Source organism: Neodiprion lecontei, chromosome 3 (assembly GCF_021901455.1).
Source record: "Neodiprion lecontei isolate iyNeoLeco1 chromosome 3, iyNeoLeco1.1, whole genome shotgun sequence".
In the NCBI taxonomy this organism is placed as follows: domain Eukaryota; kingdom Metazoa; phylum Arthropoda; class Insecta; order Hymenoptera; family Diprionidae; genus Neodiprion; species Neodiprion lecontei.
The window spans coordinates 38,058,994-38,073,978 of NC_060262.1; the positions used below are offsets into that span (position 1 = coordinate 38,058,994).

Consider the following 14,985-nt stretch of genomic DNA (forward strand, 5'->3'; position numbering starts at 1 on the left):
ATTGAGGAAAAGGCGCGGAAGGTAGTTATTGACTAGCAAGACACATTGTTATTGTAATTCTTTTTCTTCAATTTGTAGCATCATGTATTGAACTTGTGGTAATAGTTGAAGGTATCTTTTTTATTTGGTAAATAGAGAATAGAATAAATTTGTCCAACGTTATATTATATATATATATAAGTGAAGGAGAGAATTATCATTTTCTTTTTCTCCATGCGTGTTTCTTTGTTATGTTTGTTTTTTTTTTTTTTTTGTTTTTTCTTTCTTTTTTCATCCCTCCTCGTCATCATTGACTTCGATGAAAATCTTAGTTAACTTCAAAACTACAAATATTTCGCTATTATTATAATAGCTCTTCGTCATACAAACTTCAGCTACAACTTTATACGTGTGTTGCATTTTATATTTAATCAATTCTATTTTATTTCTTCGTAATATCCTTCTTAATCGCTAAGACATCGGTTCTTTTCAACTTTTTTTTTTTTTTTTTTTTAAATTTTAAACCGTTAATGTTCTTACGTACTATGTAGTATATGCATATCCATGGCTTTGTACAAAAGATACAAATAATTAACTTAAGTTACCTTTTATTATTCTTTATTTCCGCCTTTTTCATTATCTCTCTCTTTTACTTTTTGACGATGAAAAGGAATCATTTTAATAATCAATCAACCATTATACATATACTATATTTGTGTGCACGTACGCTAATATATATGGGAAAACGCTGGGGAATTTATGAAATCATACCGTTAAACGTATAACATATAATCAATTCTCTTTGGCTGATTCGCGCCTCGGAACTCTTGGCGAACTCCCTAATATTGATTATGGAAAATATAGAAAACGATGGAATTTCGCAAAACGGTACAACAACATTTTTCTTTCTCACGATTTTGATGAATACACAACGGATAACATGAATAAATAAATCAATGACATGATATTCTTGCTAGTTTCACACGGTACACGTGATAATTAATACATACTCATGTATACATATTAATCAGCTGCAGCCGCTCAAAATGTTATCGTATTTATACATATAACTTCAGAAAACAAGTTTCCGACGTGAAGTTACACAGCTATTAGTCGAGGGTCATTTCTACACGACGTGTGAACGATGCCGCGATAAGTTTTTTTTTTTTTCTTTTCTTTTTCTTCTTTGTTTAATTTATCTTCAAAGGCTACAATTGTACAGGATGGTCAAAATTTTTTTGAAGACACTATAAAAAATTAAAACATTCACATTCACGAAATGGTCGATGATTTTCCATCAAACGAATCTCGTTTTGTATTCGACAACGGTTTTAGAAACTTGTCCAAGAATAAATCCCATCCGTAGAGCGTTTAAAATCTTTAGAACAAATAAAAAAAAAAAAAATTAAAAAAAAAAAAAAACCAAACGTCGTCGACTCGATAGTTTGCGAAATTTTTACACTTTGCGGACACGGGAAATTTAATTCAAACAGTTTCGAAATTAAAAAAGAAAAATCGTACGTAGTCGAGAAATGGCGAGTTACGTTATGTACAGTTAACGAGCTGCAATCACAGAGCTAGGACTTGCATTTCATCTGAGTATATAATAATTACAGTTACATACACGATCGGTATTACGTATCCTGAACATACGCGTAACACGATTTTGCATATCTTCGCATTTCGGCTAATTTGCCACTTTTGTCAACGTAATTCGAATCATCATTTTTACACTGAAATAATTGCTCGATCGTTAATAACAACCTCACCGTTCTGCTCGATTGGCCTATGATCGAATCGCAGGATAAAAGAACAACTCGCAATATCGGCGACGAAGCTGCAGAATTAATCGTTCTTACACCCTTTTTCTAAGTGCAAACAGATCCTTCTTTCCAAGGATCAGTTAATTGGGTATAAAGTGGCAAACATAGCTTTCATCACTAAACAGACGTCGCTTCTAACTGGATCAGGAAATCCCCTGATCCAAAGGGTTATTATTTTTGGTCCAAGTTATTACATAATCTCACCTTGTATACTCAACAGCAACGCAATGTTAATAAGTATACCTATATATATATATATATCATTATTATCAAACGTAAAACAGCTACATGCAGATTGTTTTTTGTATTACTATCAAATTTCATTTTTTGTTTCACCTCTTCTGCTTCTCGTTATAATAGTAATAATAATAATAATAATAATAATAAGAACAACAACGATAATATTTCGTTTATCGAGTATATCATAATAAGTGTAGCAGCGTAATTGTTAATAATAATAATAATAATAATAATAACAATGACAATAATCGTTAATAATTATCTGTAAATATATATAGACAACTATATAATACTGGATTCCCCACCGCTCGTCTCTCACAATTTTTATTTCACATATATTTATCATTGTCACCTCGTCCCAGTTCCATCGATTTTTACATATACACCTGCATCCTTTTTCACCCTTTGCCTGCAGCGTTAATCGAACCGTGTTTTAAAATCACGCACCGAATCCTTCTCTTCCTAGCTTCGCACCACAGGAGAGAAAAACCCTGCATCTTTTAGGCATATTATAATATATAACCATCCGTAAAATGCCAAAAAACGGAGTGAATTTATAAAAAGAAAAACGAATTAAAGAAAAAACAAAAAACAAAAAAAAAAAAGTAAAAAGAAAACTTGACGATAAGGAGAAGTAAAAAAAAAAATCCCAACAGTAAATTGTCACTAGTTTTTAACCTTGCAGGGCGATTCGTGTAGGTAAAAAATGAAATAAAAAAATGTAAAAAAAAAAAAAAAACAAACGAAAACCAGTGTAATAACAATAAAAGAAAACGAGAAAAAAATTCAAGATCCTTCACACGTGTTCGTACGATGTGTAATAGGTACAGTCGAAAGTCTTAGAGGCTCTTGGTCCTCCTCCAGCCGCAGCAGGCGTCGGGGGCGATACGTCAACCCTCCGATTCGCTCCATGATAGTTCCATCGCTAGTCGTGGAATGTCGCTGCTGGCCGAGGATTCGTCTTCGCTGCTGGACGCCGATGTCTCCTCGGATATCATCGCTTCGCCACCGGCCTCCTGGGGCCTTAGACCGGGGCTCGGTTCCTGGTTAACAACAGCGGTATTAGCGGCGGGATCGCTTCTGGGTCTTCTTCGTGCGGCGGACGGTGTCGATGTGAATCCAGGCGAGGCCCAAGCGTCCTGGGGCCCGTTGTCGCCGATGGAAACGCTCTTCGACCTAGCCCTGAGGACAACGGCTCGCTGAGGATTCGTCGCGCGCAGCGAACTCTGTCGGGAAACGGTGGCGGCTGTGACGGGCGAGGACGAGGACGGCTGCCGGGGCCTTTTCGGCCTTGAGTCGCTGGGACTGATGCCGCGGCTCGACCCGGAGCGCCGCAGCAAACGGGAGGCCATCGCCTCGGGGGACTCCTCGATCTCCAGTGTCCAGGATACCGAGTCGCTCTTCTCCACCATCGACTTTACCATCGGCGAGGCTGGCGGCGAGTCATCGAGCGAATGGGAGAGGCTCGTGTGCTCGGGGCCCAACGATCTCGTCAGACGTTGCGGCGGGGCCGCCAACTGATTCGCCAGCACCGTGACCACCTCGTTGTTCTGACGCAGCCGCCATTGCAGCTCCTCGTTGTGCTGCGAGAGCCGCTTGTTCTGCTTCGATTCCTGGTGGAACGACTCCAGCAGCACCTTGTTCTCGTGCGATAACTGACGCTCGAAAGTTTCCTTCCTCTGGAGCTGCGCGCGCAGGTCTTCGCTCCGCGCCTCCAGTGCTACCACCTTTACCTCGAGCGCCTCCTTCACCTCCACTTCTCGGCGCAGGTTGTCGTTCTCAGCTCGTAGCGCCGCGATCTCCTGGCTCCGCAACTCGAGCACCGTTCGCAGGGAATCCGCCTCCGCTCTCAGCGCTGCTCCCTGATCGTGGACCGCCGATCTTCGCTCCGTCGCAGCCTCTCGTCGCACCAGATCCGCCTCGTGTTCTGTCCGCAGGCGGGCTATCGTCGACTTCAACTCCTTGGTTGAGTTGTTAAGGGTGTCCTGAAGACGGGCTTCGCACTTTTCGCGCTCGTCTTGCAGCGCTGATTCCATCTCCGTAAGTCGCTGAGCGTGCCGGGATTCCACTGGGAAATCGGAAATCACAGAGTTATTAGATCCGTTTTAGCCTGGCAGGAATAAGGGGTGATATTTGAAAGCTTAGAGTTCGTAAGAAATCTTTCGCGATATGATTAGGGATGTATTGGGAGTTGAGCATTCTCAACCAAAAGTGAGTCTCGCCGACGGTATTAAATACTTTGTGATTGGATAAAAATCTGAAAAAATCAACCACAATGAAGATGATAAGAAAATCAAATTTGAATAATAATAATGTCCAGAAGTTATCAATAAATTGTTTCCTATAAGATTCAATATCTAGAAATTTGGTACGGAATTTACTAATGCATAGTTTAAATTTTGAACAAACTTGAATATCATAAAATGTGAGAGAATTTTACTTTGAAATCATTCATGATCTTCATCGTCGTTGTAAAATCGTTAGAAGTCTTATGGCACTGTTCTAAAATGCTGCAATTGGTAAATTTACGTTCTGCAATCGACGACGACGTTTTTACATTGCTGACCGCATAAGCCGGCTGTCTTAACTCTATCCATCAAAAATGACAAATCATTATAAACTCGTGAAAAATTGCAATCAATAGATTGTTTGTACTCAATATTGAATCCAACTTCAAATGAAGTAGAAAAAAGTTATTATTACCTGCGTCGTGTCCTGTCTATAATTTTTCAAACTTACGAAGTTAATTATTTTTCGTTAATTTGATGACAAGATACTCAAATTCGACAAAAATCTATGAAACTATATAATCATAAGCTACCATGATTTTCTTAAAAATGGAAAAAAACCAAATACTCAAATTGTATACTCAAAGGCTTAGATGTCAATTTTTTAGTTAAAAATTGAACAGATTAGTTTGATTTCACTCCACGACGGCTTACTTTTAACGGGAAAACTATTTTTCACAAACTCAATCTAACAGATTTCAATTTTCGTCAATATCAAATGTAATATTGTTATTTTTTTGGTCATAAAATCAATAACGATCACCAGCTGCCCTTAAATCGCGACGATTGAATTGCCGTCATTATTACCCATAAAATCTAGAGTATCGAAGGTCGAATATTGATGGCCCATATCCACGAGTAAATCGTTATCGCAAACAAGCCTCTACAAACGTAGGTAATAAAATTACGTTCTCGACGTATTACTTGCTACATAAAGTAGTTGCGCTACTATTGTACGTATCTAGTAGTAATCGCGACCGCGTGTTTGACCCGGTAATACATTCCGCATCTTACACCGCGTGTAGAACGACAGGCGGTTGCACATTATAAAGTGCAGTCTAAAAAGTAACCAATTGATCCACTTAACCCGCTGCTTTCTATTCACACCAGCCTTACGATAATTACACTTCGTTAGGACCAATCGTAAAATTATACCCCGTGACATTAATTATATATTATACATATAATACGTTATATAATAAGGAGCGATTAATTATTCCGAGAGAAGATACTGTAAAAAACGAGAATTCCACGTTAATACAATCCGGCCGAGATCACACGCTCGTTAATTATTTAATTAATTATCCTACGGGCAATTAATAAGCGCGCGACGACGCAGCCGAGCAACTCAGGAAGTGACGTAAAAAAATCATTCGTACGTCGTCGAGTCGCAATTCGTACCTGCGCACGCTTCCCATAGCGGTAAACTGACTGTACTTAATACACCAATTCGACGAATGTAGATGTACCTAAGAATTTTGTATTCATACGGCGTACGAGGAGCGACATTTTTACCGATCGCCGAGAGTGGGGTTAAAAAAAAAAAAAAAAAAAAAACAGATACCGACAAGAAAAACGGTCCCGATTTTTCGATCCGGCCCAAAATTTCATCCAGCTTCAAGTCGTTCATTACTAATTCGACCTAGCGGGGAAATTTATAGTTGGCAGAACTTGGCGAGACTGCCTGCGACCGGATAAACGGAATTACGACAGCGATTTAGCGGCGTAGAGACAAGTTCGCAGACGAGGAAACGGAGACGGGACTTACGCTCAGCTCGTAGATTATCCAGGGCCCGTTTTCCTTCGTCGTGTTGCTCGGTTAACTGTTGTTCAACACGGCGATATCCGGCCCTTAACTCTTCCGCTTCGAGCCGTGCCTCCAGCCATTCAGTCTTCATCCTCTCGCAGTCTTTCTTCAGTCTCGGTGCTGAGAAGCCATCGAGCTGTTGTCGCATGAAAGAGAGAGAGAAGAAAAAAAAATAAAAATAACAGAGGTAGAATTATTGCCAGACACGAAATTAAAACGCCGTTCGTTTTTTATTTTTCATATACAGAAACCGAATTATTTCACTTCGTTCTGCTGGAGAATGTTTTTTTTTTTTTTTTTTTTAAACGATAATTTCAGGGTTAAATTCTAGGGAACTTGGTTTATTTTAGTGCGCGATCAATTCTGTACACTATAATTGGTACGATTATTTGAAACGAAAATTAGAAAGTCCTGAATTCAGATTTATAACAAACCGTGCGGATAGTAAATTCCACGTGACGGATGGATTGGAAATATTTAAGTGTTTTCAACATTTGAATACAACGCCAGCTGACGATGACGAAAGACGAGTTCATCGATCTGATGATCAAGGTTCTGGGATCTAGATTCACAGAACGCGATCTTACGTCAAGCGTTAATTAATTTATACAAAGTCAAACTATCTACACGTGTATGTTATAAAATTATTTTACAACGAAATGCCGCTTTTGTCAATGAACGTGATTATAACTACCATCGTTCTAAATCTTTGTGCGAGCAATGTCGGTAAAAAGTATAAAAACAGCTACGCAGTGTAATAATTTCAAGCCGACTACACGCGTCTAAAGTGCACGAAATCGGTCCAAATCACAAATGAAAAAGTCTTCGTCCAGTTGAGAGAACAACCGGACAACTGTTTGCGCCTCAGTTTTTTCTTTTATGAAAAAACGAGGAAGAACTTTGAAACGAGCGGGGAAAACTACGCGTCTGCATTTTGATGCGCGATGCTTGTGTTATAATAATTAAGGTCTTGCTCATTACGCTGCGCTAAAAATCTACGACTAACGGCTGTGCGATAATTATAAACAAAGTGTGCGTAAAGAGTTGTCGTGCATGATTCGCACGTTTGTTTCGGTTGCATCTCGTACGCTAGAGATGGCTACGAGTATAATTATAAATAACGCGTTTTATTGCGGATATGAAAATATTGATGCAACCTTGCGTGTTTGTAGTATTACATGGTAAAGTGAGACGGGTGAGTAGACTGCGGGTTGTGTATAATTAAAACCATTGTACAAACAAGCATCCGTTCACCTCACAAAAGCTCTCGGTGTGGTAATAGTTTACTTTAGAATCGTTCGATCGGAACGATAACAGAAAAAAAGAACGAAAATAACTCGGCTAAAGACACCCGGAATTATCGTACAACCGGTCCAAAATTCGGAACAGATTTATCAGCGATTCCATTTGTTTCGATTTTTGAAAATAAATGTTTTCTTCTTACGCGTATTTAGAAATGTAGCTGAATCGAAGTGTGGAAAACCCCAACATGTATATTTCCAAGATCGCGATATTTATTTCAACCACTTTATTTATACCGGCAAAGTGAAAAAACGGACGTAATATTTCGCTCGATACCGAAATCATTTCATTGCCCAATTTTGCGAAGAAAAAAAAAAACTCGCAGAATAATTCAAAATACACATATTCGTCAAAGTCGAGACATTTTATTTAGGTTTTTCGTAAAGATCGCAAAATTTCGCGCATTTCAATAGTTTTTCAGTGTCAAAATTGCTGAGCTGGCGTCTCGGTCGATAAAGCAGATAATTATCATCAACCCCTAGAAAAGGGTTGAAAAAAAAAAAAAAAAATGAAGAGACGACTCACCTGGTGAGCGAGGTACTGCACGATGACTGACAAGGCCTGGACGGAGACCTCGGCTTGTTTAAGGTGGATGTCCTCGTGTGTTGGGTCAGTCTGATGGGCCTGTTCCCGCGTCTCGATGGGCCCCCTAATCGGTGCAGGGGTAGGTTCCTTGGCCCCGCGATCTGCAACGAATGTAACCGGACCCATAACCATCTGCGGTCCGGCTGACAGACCCTTTGCCGTTACGATTTTTCACCTCAATCGTTTCCTATCCTCCAATCTTATGTTTATCAACCATTGAGATTCTTTCTTTATCACACTCTAAGATCGTCGCACAATCGCAGTAGAAAAAACTTCCAGCAGAATAAAATCCTCCGAGACATTTGCTCATTGTAATTTTTGCGCACTGTTTTTATCGGGGAAAACATCACGATCGCGATTTTCATCTTCGTTCAGATACGGCTATTAAAATTTCAATCCCGTTTGTTTAATTTTACAAGCTCGAATATCTGCGCAGTTTTAAAAGTGGCTACGCTGTTGAAAATTCTCTCGGACGGATGTTTATTTTTTCTTCCTCCCCAACCGTTACATTTGCCAATCTTTATTTTGCGCACGCGAAAAAAAGTCTAACTCAAGTGGATAGGATACATATAATACATATGTTCCAACTTATACGTTACAAATATTTTTAAACATCCATCGGTCGAAGTTTCATGCTCATGAAAAAGTTCGCAACTACTGGCTTGGCTGTAATGATATTTAAATTTTCCTTTGCCAATTTTTCACACATGTTCATTAGCATCTTCTCAATCATTTGTATCGATTAATTTGTATCCTCTGCAGAGCATGTATTCGGCAAAATTGACGAATTTTCAAGATGTTGGTATACTGAAATTACATCGTATGCAAGTGAGACAAATTCTAGAAGTACGAGAAACAATCGGTAGGAAAAAGAAGAAAAATTCGATGCGACGGTTCACCGATTTCTTAATGTTACGTGCAAAAAAAAAATGATCTCATATTTGTTCGAATTTCGACCAACGTTGATTCCTATTTCGATAAAAAAAAATCCATCAGAGAATTAAAGGTCCGCACGTTGAGCACATTGCACAACACACCTTGACGCACAAATCAACACTTAATAACTCATCAGTTTTAAAGGTGTGAAAAACCGCTCGATATGTTAGAAGAAAATGAATCCGAAATCGTTAAGAATCGTTCGATCCATTGCCTTCGAAGTTTATCACCGCAAAATCGAACATGACGGAAAACCAGGCGAGCGAGGAATCGACACGGGCAAATTTTCGAAAAAAGCATGATCAATGATCACGATTCCCGGCGAACGCGGGCAGGTCCCCATCCTAATTAGCCGCGGGCCTAATTAGTCAGGATTACTAAACGGGCGGCACTGAACGAGCGACGTCGTAGATTCGTAGGAGAGGGCTGATCGCGGCGGCGGAGACGCGCGCAAAGTCGACGTCGACGACGACTGAATTAGCGCGAGCCGTCGCTTCATCGTCGAGTTCTAAGTGGTCGCCGCCTCCTCGCGGCCCCCCTTAAAATCCGTCGGTGGAGGGGCCCCGGGATCGACGAAGGGGGCGAAAGACGTCGCGGTTCGACCGCCGCCCCCCGATCATCGGGGCTGACCGGAGGCGGCGGAAAGATGGCGGGCTATTTAAAAATAGACGCGCGGTGCTCCGAATAAATTTATACTTATTTATTTATATAATCTACGAGGATTATACTTTCGGTGTCTGTATGTATAACGATACCCACTGCCTTCAACAACCCAGGATCGCGACTCTGGGCACAATAGCTGTTGTACAATTTCGGTGATCGTCAAATAAAAAAAAAAAAAGATAGCGGATACTTTGACGAAATACAGTTTTTATTTGTTAATCGACTGGCGAGTCGTCTGCAGATGTAGGTATTTATATATTTATGCTTTTTTCGTATACTGTTATACGACAACGTTGTTTTCTGTGTGTAATCGATGTTTAGTTTGCTTGTCCGGCCTTTTTTTTTTTTTTTTTCTTCGTTTCTATATTCATTTTATTAACGACAGTCTCTTTTATGCCCGTCTATAATTCTCCCTGCAAACTAAAATATACCCCTTTCTTTATACGCGGCGTTGTTGAATTATATACATAATGTATAGATATACTTGTATACTTGTATTTTATATCAAAGAAATATTAGTTGCTGCTACTTACGAAACAAAGTTCGTACAGCATATATAGATGACCCAAATTGATCATCTATTAGTTCGCATTAGAGAAACAGGATTTATTTTTACACGCTCGATTAATTGTGCCTCGCATAAAATATGAGATGGATCTTTTTTTGTTTTTTTTTTTTAGGTTTTTCACATAGGTGAATAGGGAAAATACGGATTCAAAAACACGATAGAATTATTTGACGAGACACTTTGTTTTTTGTATCAAGGGGAAAAGTCTTATTGACAATGAAACTTATTTCAGTTCATTGATTATTGGCAATTTATCGTAGGTGTATAGATAAAATGGTTTCTCTGACATAAAATATAATTGCTGTTCTGATTATAATATTTTTAGGGTTTTAATTTTGGTAAAAAAAAAAATTGATATTACCTATTATTATGCGACAATGCTGTACTACATTCATTATTTTCGGCAAAATTCTAAACTCTGAGAGTTTAAATTGAGCAACTTCTCAACGTAGAGTTTCGAGTTTAAAAAATACTGATCTATATATATATATATATATATAAGGATACCTGTAAGTAGATTAGAAATTGTTTCAACACAGAAAAGTAATAAAAATGTATTTAAACACTATTAGGGTTGAGTGGGAAATTCGGTGAAACTTTCCCATGTAGAATTTCCATAATTGTACCGTGTAAAATACAATGCGAACCCGTATATTGTAATTAGTATTACATGGAGTCGAGAGCCGAAACGCGAAAGTACCGGTGTACAAGAATTGTTAATTCGAATCGTTGGAAAACCCGAGGCCGAAGAGAAAAAGATAGATCGTAGAAAAAGTGAGATTGAGAGAGAGAGAGAGAGAGAGCGTATAACAAGTGTTCATGAATTTATGTGTGTACACAGAACTTCGCGTTATCTTCGCTCTTGAATTAGAACACACTCATCAGCCACTCCGATGAGCTCCAGACTGTAAAGAACGGCTCCAAGTTTTAATTAGGAATAAAGATCAGGCGGTGAACGGATAGTTAACGAAAATATGCACGCGATGTAAATCAAGGAGAACGAAAATAAACAGAGGTTCCATTAATTGTGAATGAATAGAAAGAATTGAATTTTTTGATTCGCTTCCTCGCAACGGAAAACAGAAATCGACAAACAGAGAATGAATTTCTTGACACAGCTATAAGACGAGTTGGGAGTATTATTATTATTATTATTATTATTATTATTATTATTATTATTATTATTTCTGTCAGAATCTGGTCCATCCTGTGCCAAATCGTCTATTGTATAGGATGTAGACGCGCATATGTTGAGTGACGAAATGAAGTCTTACGAAAGAGAGAGGTGTATATCTATTGGAATATTCACATACAGAAATGAATACTATACATGTGTCTATACTTTTGACCTCTGATCGATGTAACTTTCGTCGGGTGAACAGATGGCCGTTTTTGTTCGAAACCGGACCTCAGGCGATATAATATTATTATATCAGGTGTCGATGTAGCGAGAGCAATAATTTTGAAAAAGGAAAGCGGAAATGGTAATTTGTAAAAATGTTTAGATGATATATCGGAGCAATAAATATCAATCACGTATATTCACGGTTTGTATGGGGCGTTCCGGATCCATTTATTATCACATTATAAGGCCTCAGCTTTTTGAAATAAGTGTTAAAAAAAAAAAAAAGTATCATTTTATAAGAGAAGTTGTTCCTTTTAAAAGTTCAGAAATAATAATTCACGATATAACTTGTGCCAAATAAATTTTCGACAATACTCCTTCAGCGTAAATGTAGTGAAAAAGAACTTGGCACGATGTTTTTGGCAAACGGGATAAGCCAAAATTTTATCTAGAAATAGATTTCATTCAATTTTCTAACTTCTTTGATAAATTACGTTTGTCAATTTGATACGTCACGACATTGCTTCCGGCCACAAGCATCTCCGTGGAAAGGAAAAAAGACTTCGAAATTCAAACACATGACCTAAATTGGCGAATCCGTACAGTTCGAACTTGCTTCCTAGAAACTCGGCTTTCCTTCTTGATCGAGTCGAGAAGCGAATACGTATCTTATAAATTTCGTAAGTAGCAGCCTAATGCGAATGACCGATCGATTTGCGCGCAAAATTGCCAGTCATTAACGTATTTCATACATAGATGATTTTCCACACGATGCGGCAGTAATTCGCACACATCCAGACTTTTCGATACTCAACTCGGACTCTCGTATAACACGGTGAAAGCCGCGACTTTCTTCCTCGAGCCGAGAAGCAGCGGATATTTTTCCATGGCTTTGCTTTCTGGATTTGCTGGAGGCTCTTTGATCACCTGAATGGATAGCGGAAGAGGGGATTCCCGGTACCAGAAGTGCACAGCGGGCTTCCCATAAAACGGACTTCCCTGCAGTAAAGATTAGAAACCTCAAACGACGCTCAGCGATGCTCCCGTAATTAGTGGATTTTTTTTCGATTTGTTTTTTGACCTTTTTTCCCCCGCGAAAAATTTTAGATCCAAGGTATTCCGTAATCGTTCTTTCCGAACCGAAGTACTCGTAAGACTTGAAGTCAATATTTTGAAAATTTTGGCTTTTCGTCGGATAAATATTAGAACGTAATTTTAGTAGAAAAGTTTAAGTTCTTCGGGGAATAATTACTATTTTAGATCGACTTCTTGAAGGGATGGCATTTCGAGTGTTGAGTCAGTATATTCTAGATATGCCGCCACTTTCGGTGTGGATAGATTACACATCGAGCAACCGAACGTGAGATTTTGTATGCATGAGGCACTTGCAGCGTTCAAATATTTTTTTTAAATCTTGGCCCTTGACCAGCGCCAGTTCCTAAAGTTTATTCTAGAGATATTACGTGCAGCTTCTCTAGTAAATGAGGAATTTTATTATAGACGAGGAGGCTAGGATCGCTTAAGAAAACCGGTTTAGATCTGCTTTGAAATTTCAGCTGGTATACATATATAATGTCCAGTTCGAAAAATTAGAAAATTGAAAAATTGACAGGTTGAAATCAGCTTCCGCCGACTTTTGTGTTTCATTTCGTGTTTACACGTGGCTGTCGAGTGACCGTTTCGAAGTGAAAAACGAGGTGACAAGGTCTGATACAGTGTCGCGGACTCGTTTCTGGATTCAAAGATGCACCGGGCATGTTAATTTCACGTGTCTTTGGATGAAGAAATACGCGCTGCTTCAGGACGGTCGAATATCAATCAGGGTAAAATTGTTTCGAATCCAAAACTATAAGTCAGCGATATGCCGACGAAGCAACGAAGCAAGAACATATACCGTCGACGTGTCCGTCAAATTAATCTGTATACAAAATTTGACACGCTGTTGAAAAAATATGCACTTCATTTTGACACGATTTGTAATTTCTGTTTTTTTTTATATTCAATTTCGCGTAAATCAATTATAAAAATAACTTGCGCGCTCGATTTGACTGGTAAAGAATTTCGACACATCTACGATTTTGATCAAATTCAGCATATTCGTACAAATATATTAATTATATCGTTAAATCGTTCGAATTAATTAGAGAGCGTGGACACGCGTTATTCTCCTATAGAGTTATAAACCAGAGATTCGTCTGCGCAGGGATCGCTGTTCGTGGTGTAGATTTAATTGGAATGTAGTGTTGAATAAATAATTGACCTTTTGACCGTTTATTACAGGACTGATGCGAGATGAGAAGATTATGTTTACGATGACGATGACGCGTTTTTGTCAAGCGGCGAATGAAAATGAGTAGAAAAAAAGAATTGATCAACAACGCGTCTTGTACAGAATATCTTGCGAGAAGTAATTCTTGACCGGTTTGCAGGCGCCTTATGGTGAGACGAAAAGTACGTATTCACTTATAATTGGAATTGTCAATTCCAACACAGACCCTTTGTCGTTTTGTTAGAAGAGCGTAACATCTTTCATTTGAACAATTGATCACGGCGAAGAGGGAACAGCATATATATATATATATATATATATATATACACACATGTCAAAACAATTTCTACTGCGTATTACATAGCACCATGGTGTTTTTTTTTTTTTTTATATCTCTCATTCTCTCTCTCTCATCCTTGTCTTTCTCTACCTCCTTCTTTTTGCTTTGCAATAAGTAGCCGACAATGAGTGCCACACGCCTATCTCGACGAATAATAATTGAACGAATTGTTACTCTCATCCAGTGCCGAGATGATGCGTATCATTGTCGAAGCGACGACAAATCCCCGCCGGCAGACAACTGATAAACCGGAAGGGAGTGTCGAACCGTTGTATTGGAGGCAGATATACAATATGCTATACTTTACAATTAGCAAACATGGCGGCTACTCGCCAATTTATCGTCTAGCGCAATTAACGATTCACGACTTTTTGTTTTTTTATTTTTTTTTTTATTTTTCTTTTGTCCATTCTTTTTACAGATTCGTATCACGCGGCGATATGCAGACGCTTCGGTTTATTTCAACATCGAAGTTTAATCGGACCAATAAATTACACGCCCCAAACTCAACGATTTTTGGAGGAAATAATTTGATGGTTTTACACGATCTATAGGTTTTTATTTCGATCTTTCTCAACGACTGATACATTTCATTTTCACGTACCGTAAAAATTTAATTTTTAATCACGTACTTTTCAATTTGCTGAAGTAGTTGTATTTGTGAAAGCTTGTAGAAGTTATAATCTCCAAAATTGTACTCTCTTATAACCCGGCAGGGGTAAAAAGTGAATTTTGCAATTTTAAAAGTAATTACGCTACTGCACCAATAGTGAAAAAAATTTCAATCAATTTTTAATCTACCATATAGGATTCGAAAATACTGAAAAATTGACCGTTGAT

General features: G+C 38.6%; 1 protein-coding gene across 6 annotated transcripts in view; it reads right to left on the minus strand.

Annotated features, from left to right (window-relative positions):
* Nucleotides 1-114: 114 nt before the first annotated feature.
* LOC107223557 (serine/arginine repetitive matrix protein 2) overlaps nucleotides 115-14,985 on the minus strand; it is a 72,620-nt gene continuing 57,749 nt past the window's right edge. For 4 of the 6 annotated variants that reach the window (XM_046733799.1, XM_046733796.1, XM_046733800.1 and 1 more), the window contains 3 exons: nucleotides 7,965-8,167; nucleotides 6,099-6,273; nucleotides 115-4,110 (listed from right to left, as the gene is read on the minus strand). In XM_046733799.1, coding sequence (XP_046589755.1) covers nucleotides 2,933-4,110; nucleotides 6,099-6,273; nucleotides 7,965-8,167 — 1,556 coding nt within the window. In that variant the 3' untranslated portion in view covers nucleotides 115-2,932. The remainder of the gene's footprint in view (nucleotides 4,111-6,098; nucleotides 6,274-7,964; nucleotides 8,168-14,985) is intronic. The other 2 variants (XM_046733801.1, XM_046733798.1) reach the window with 1 other exon arrangement.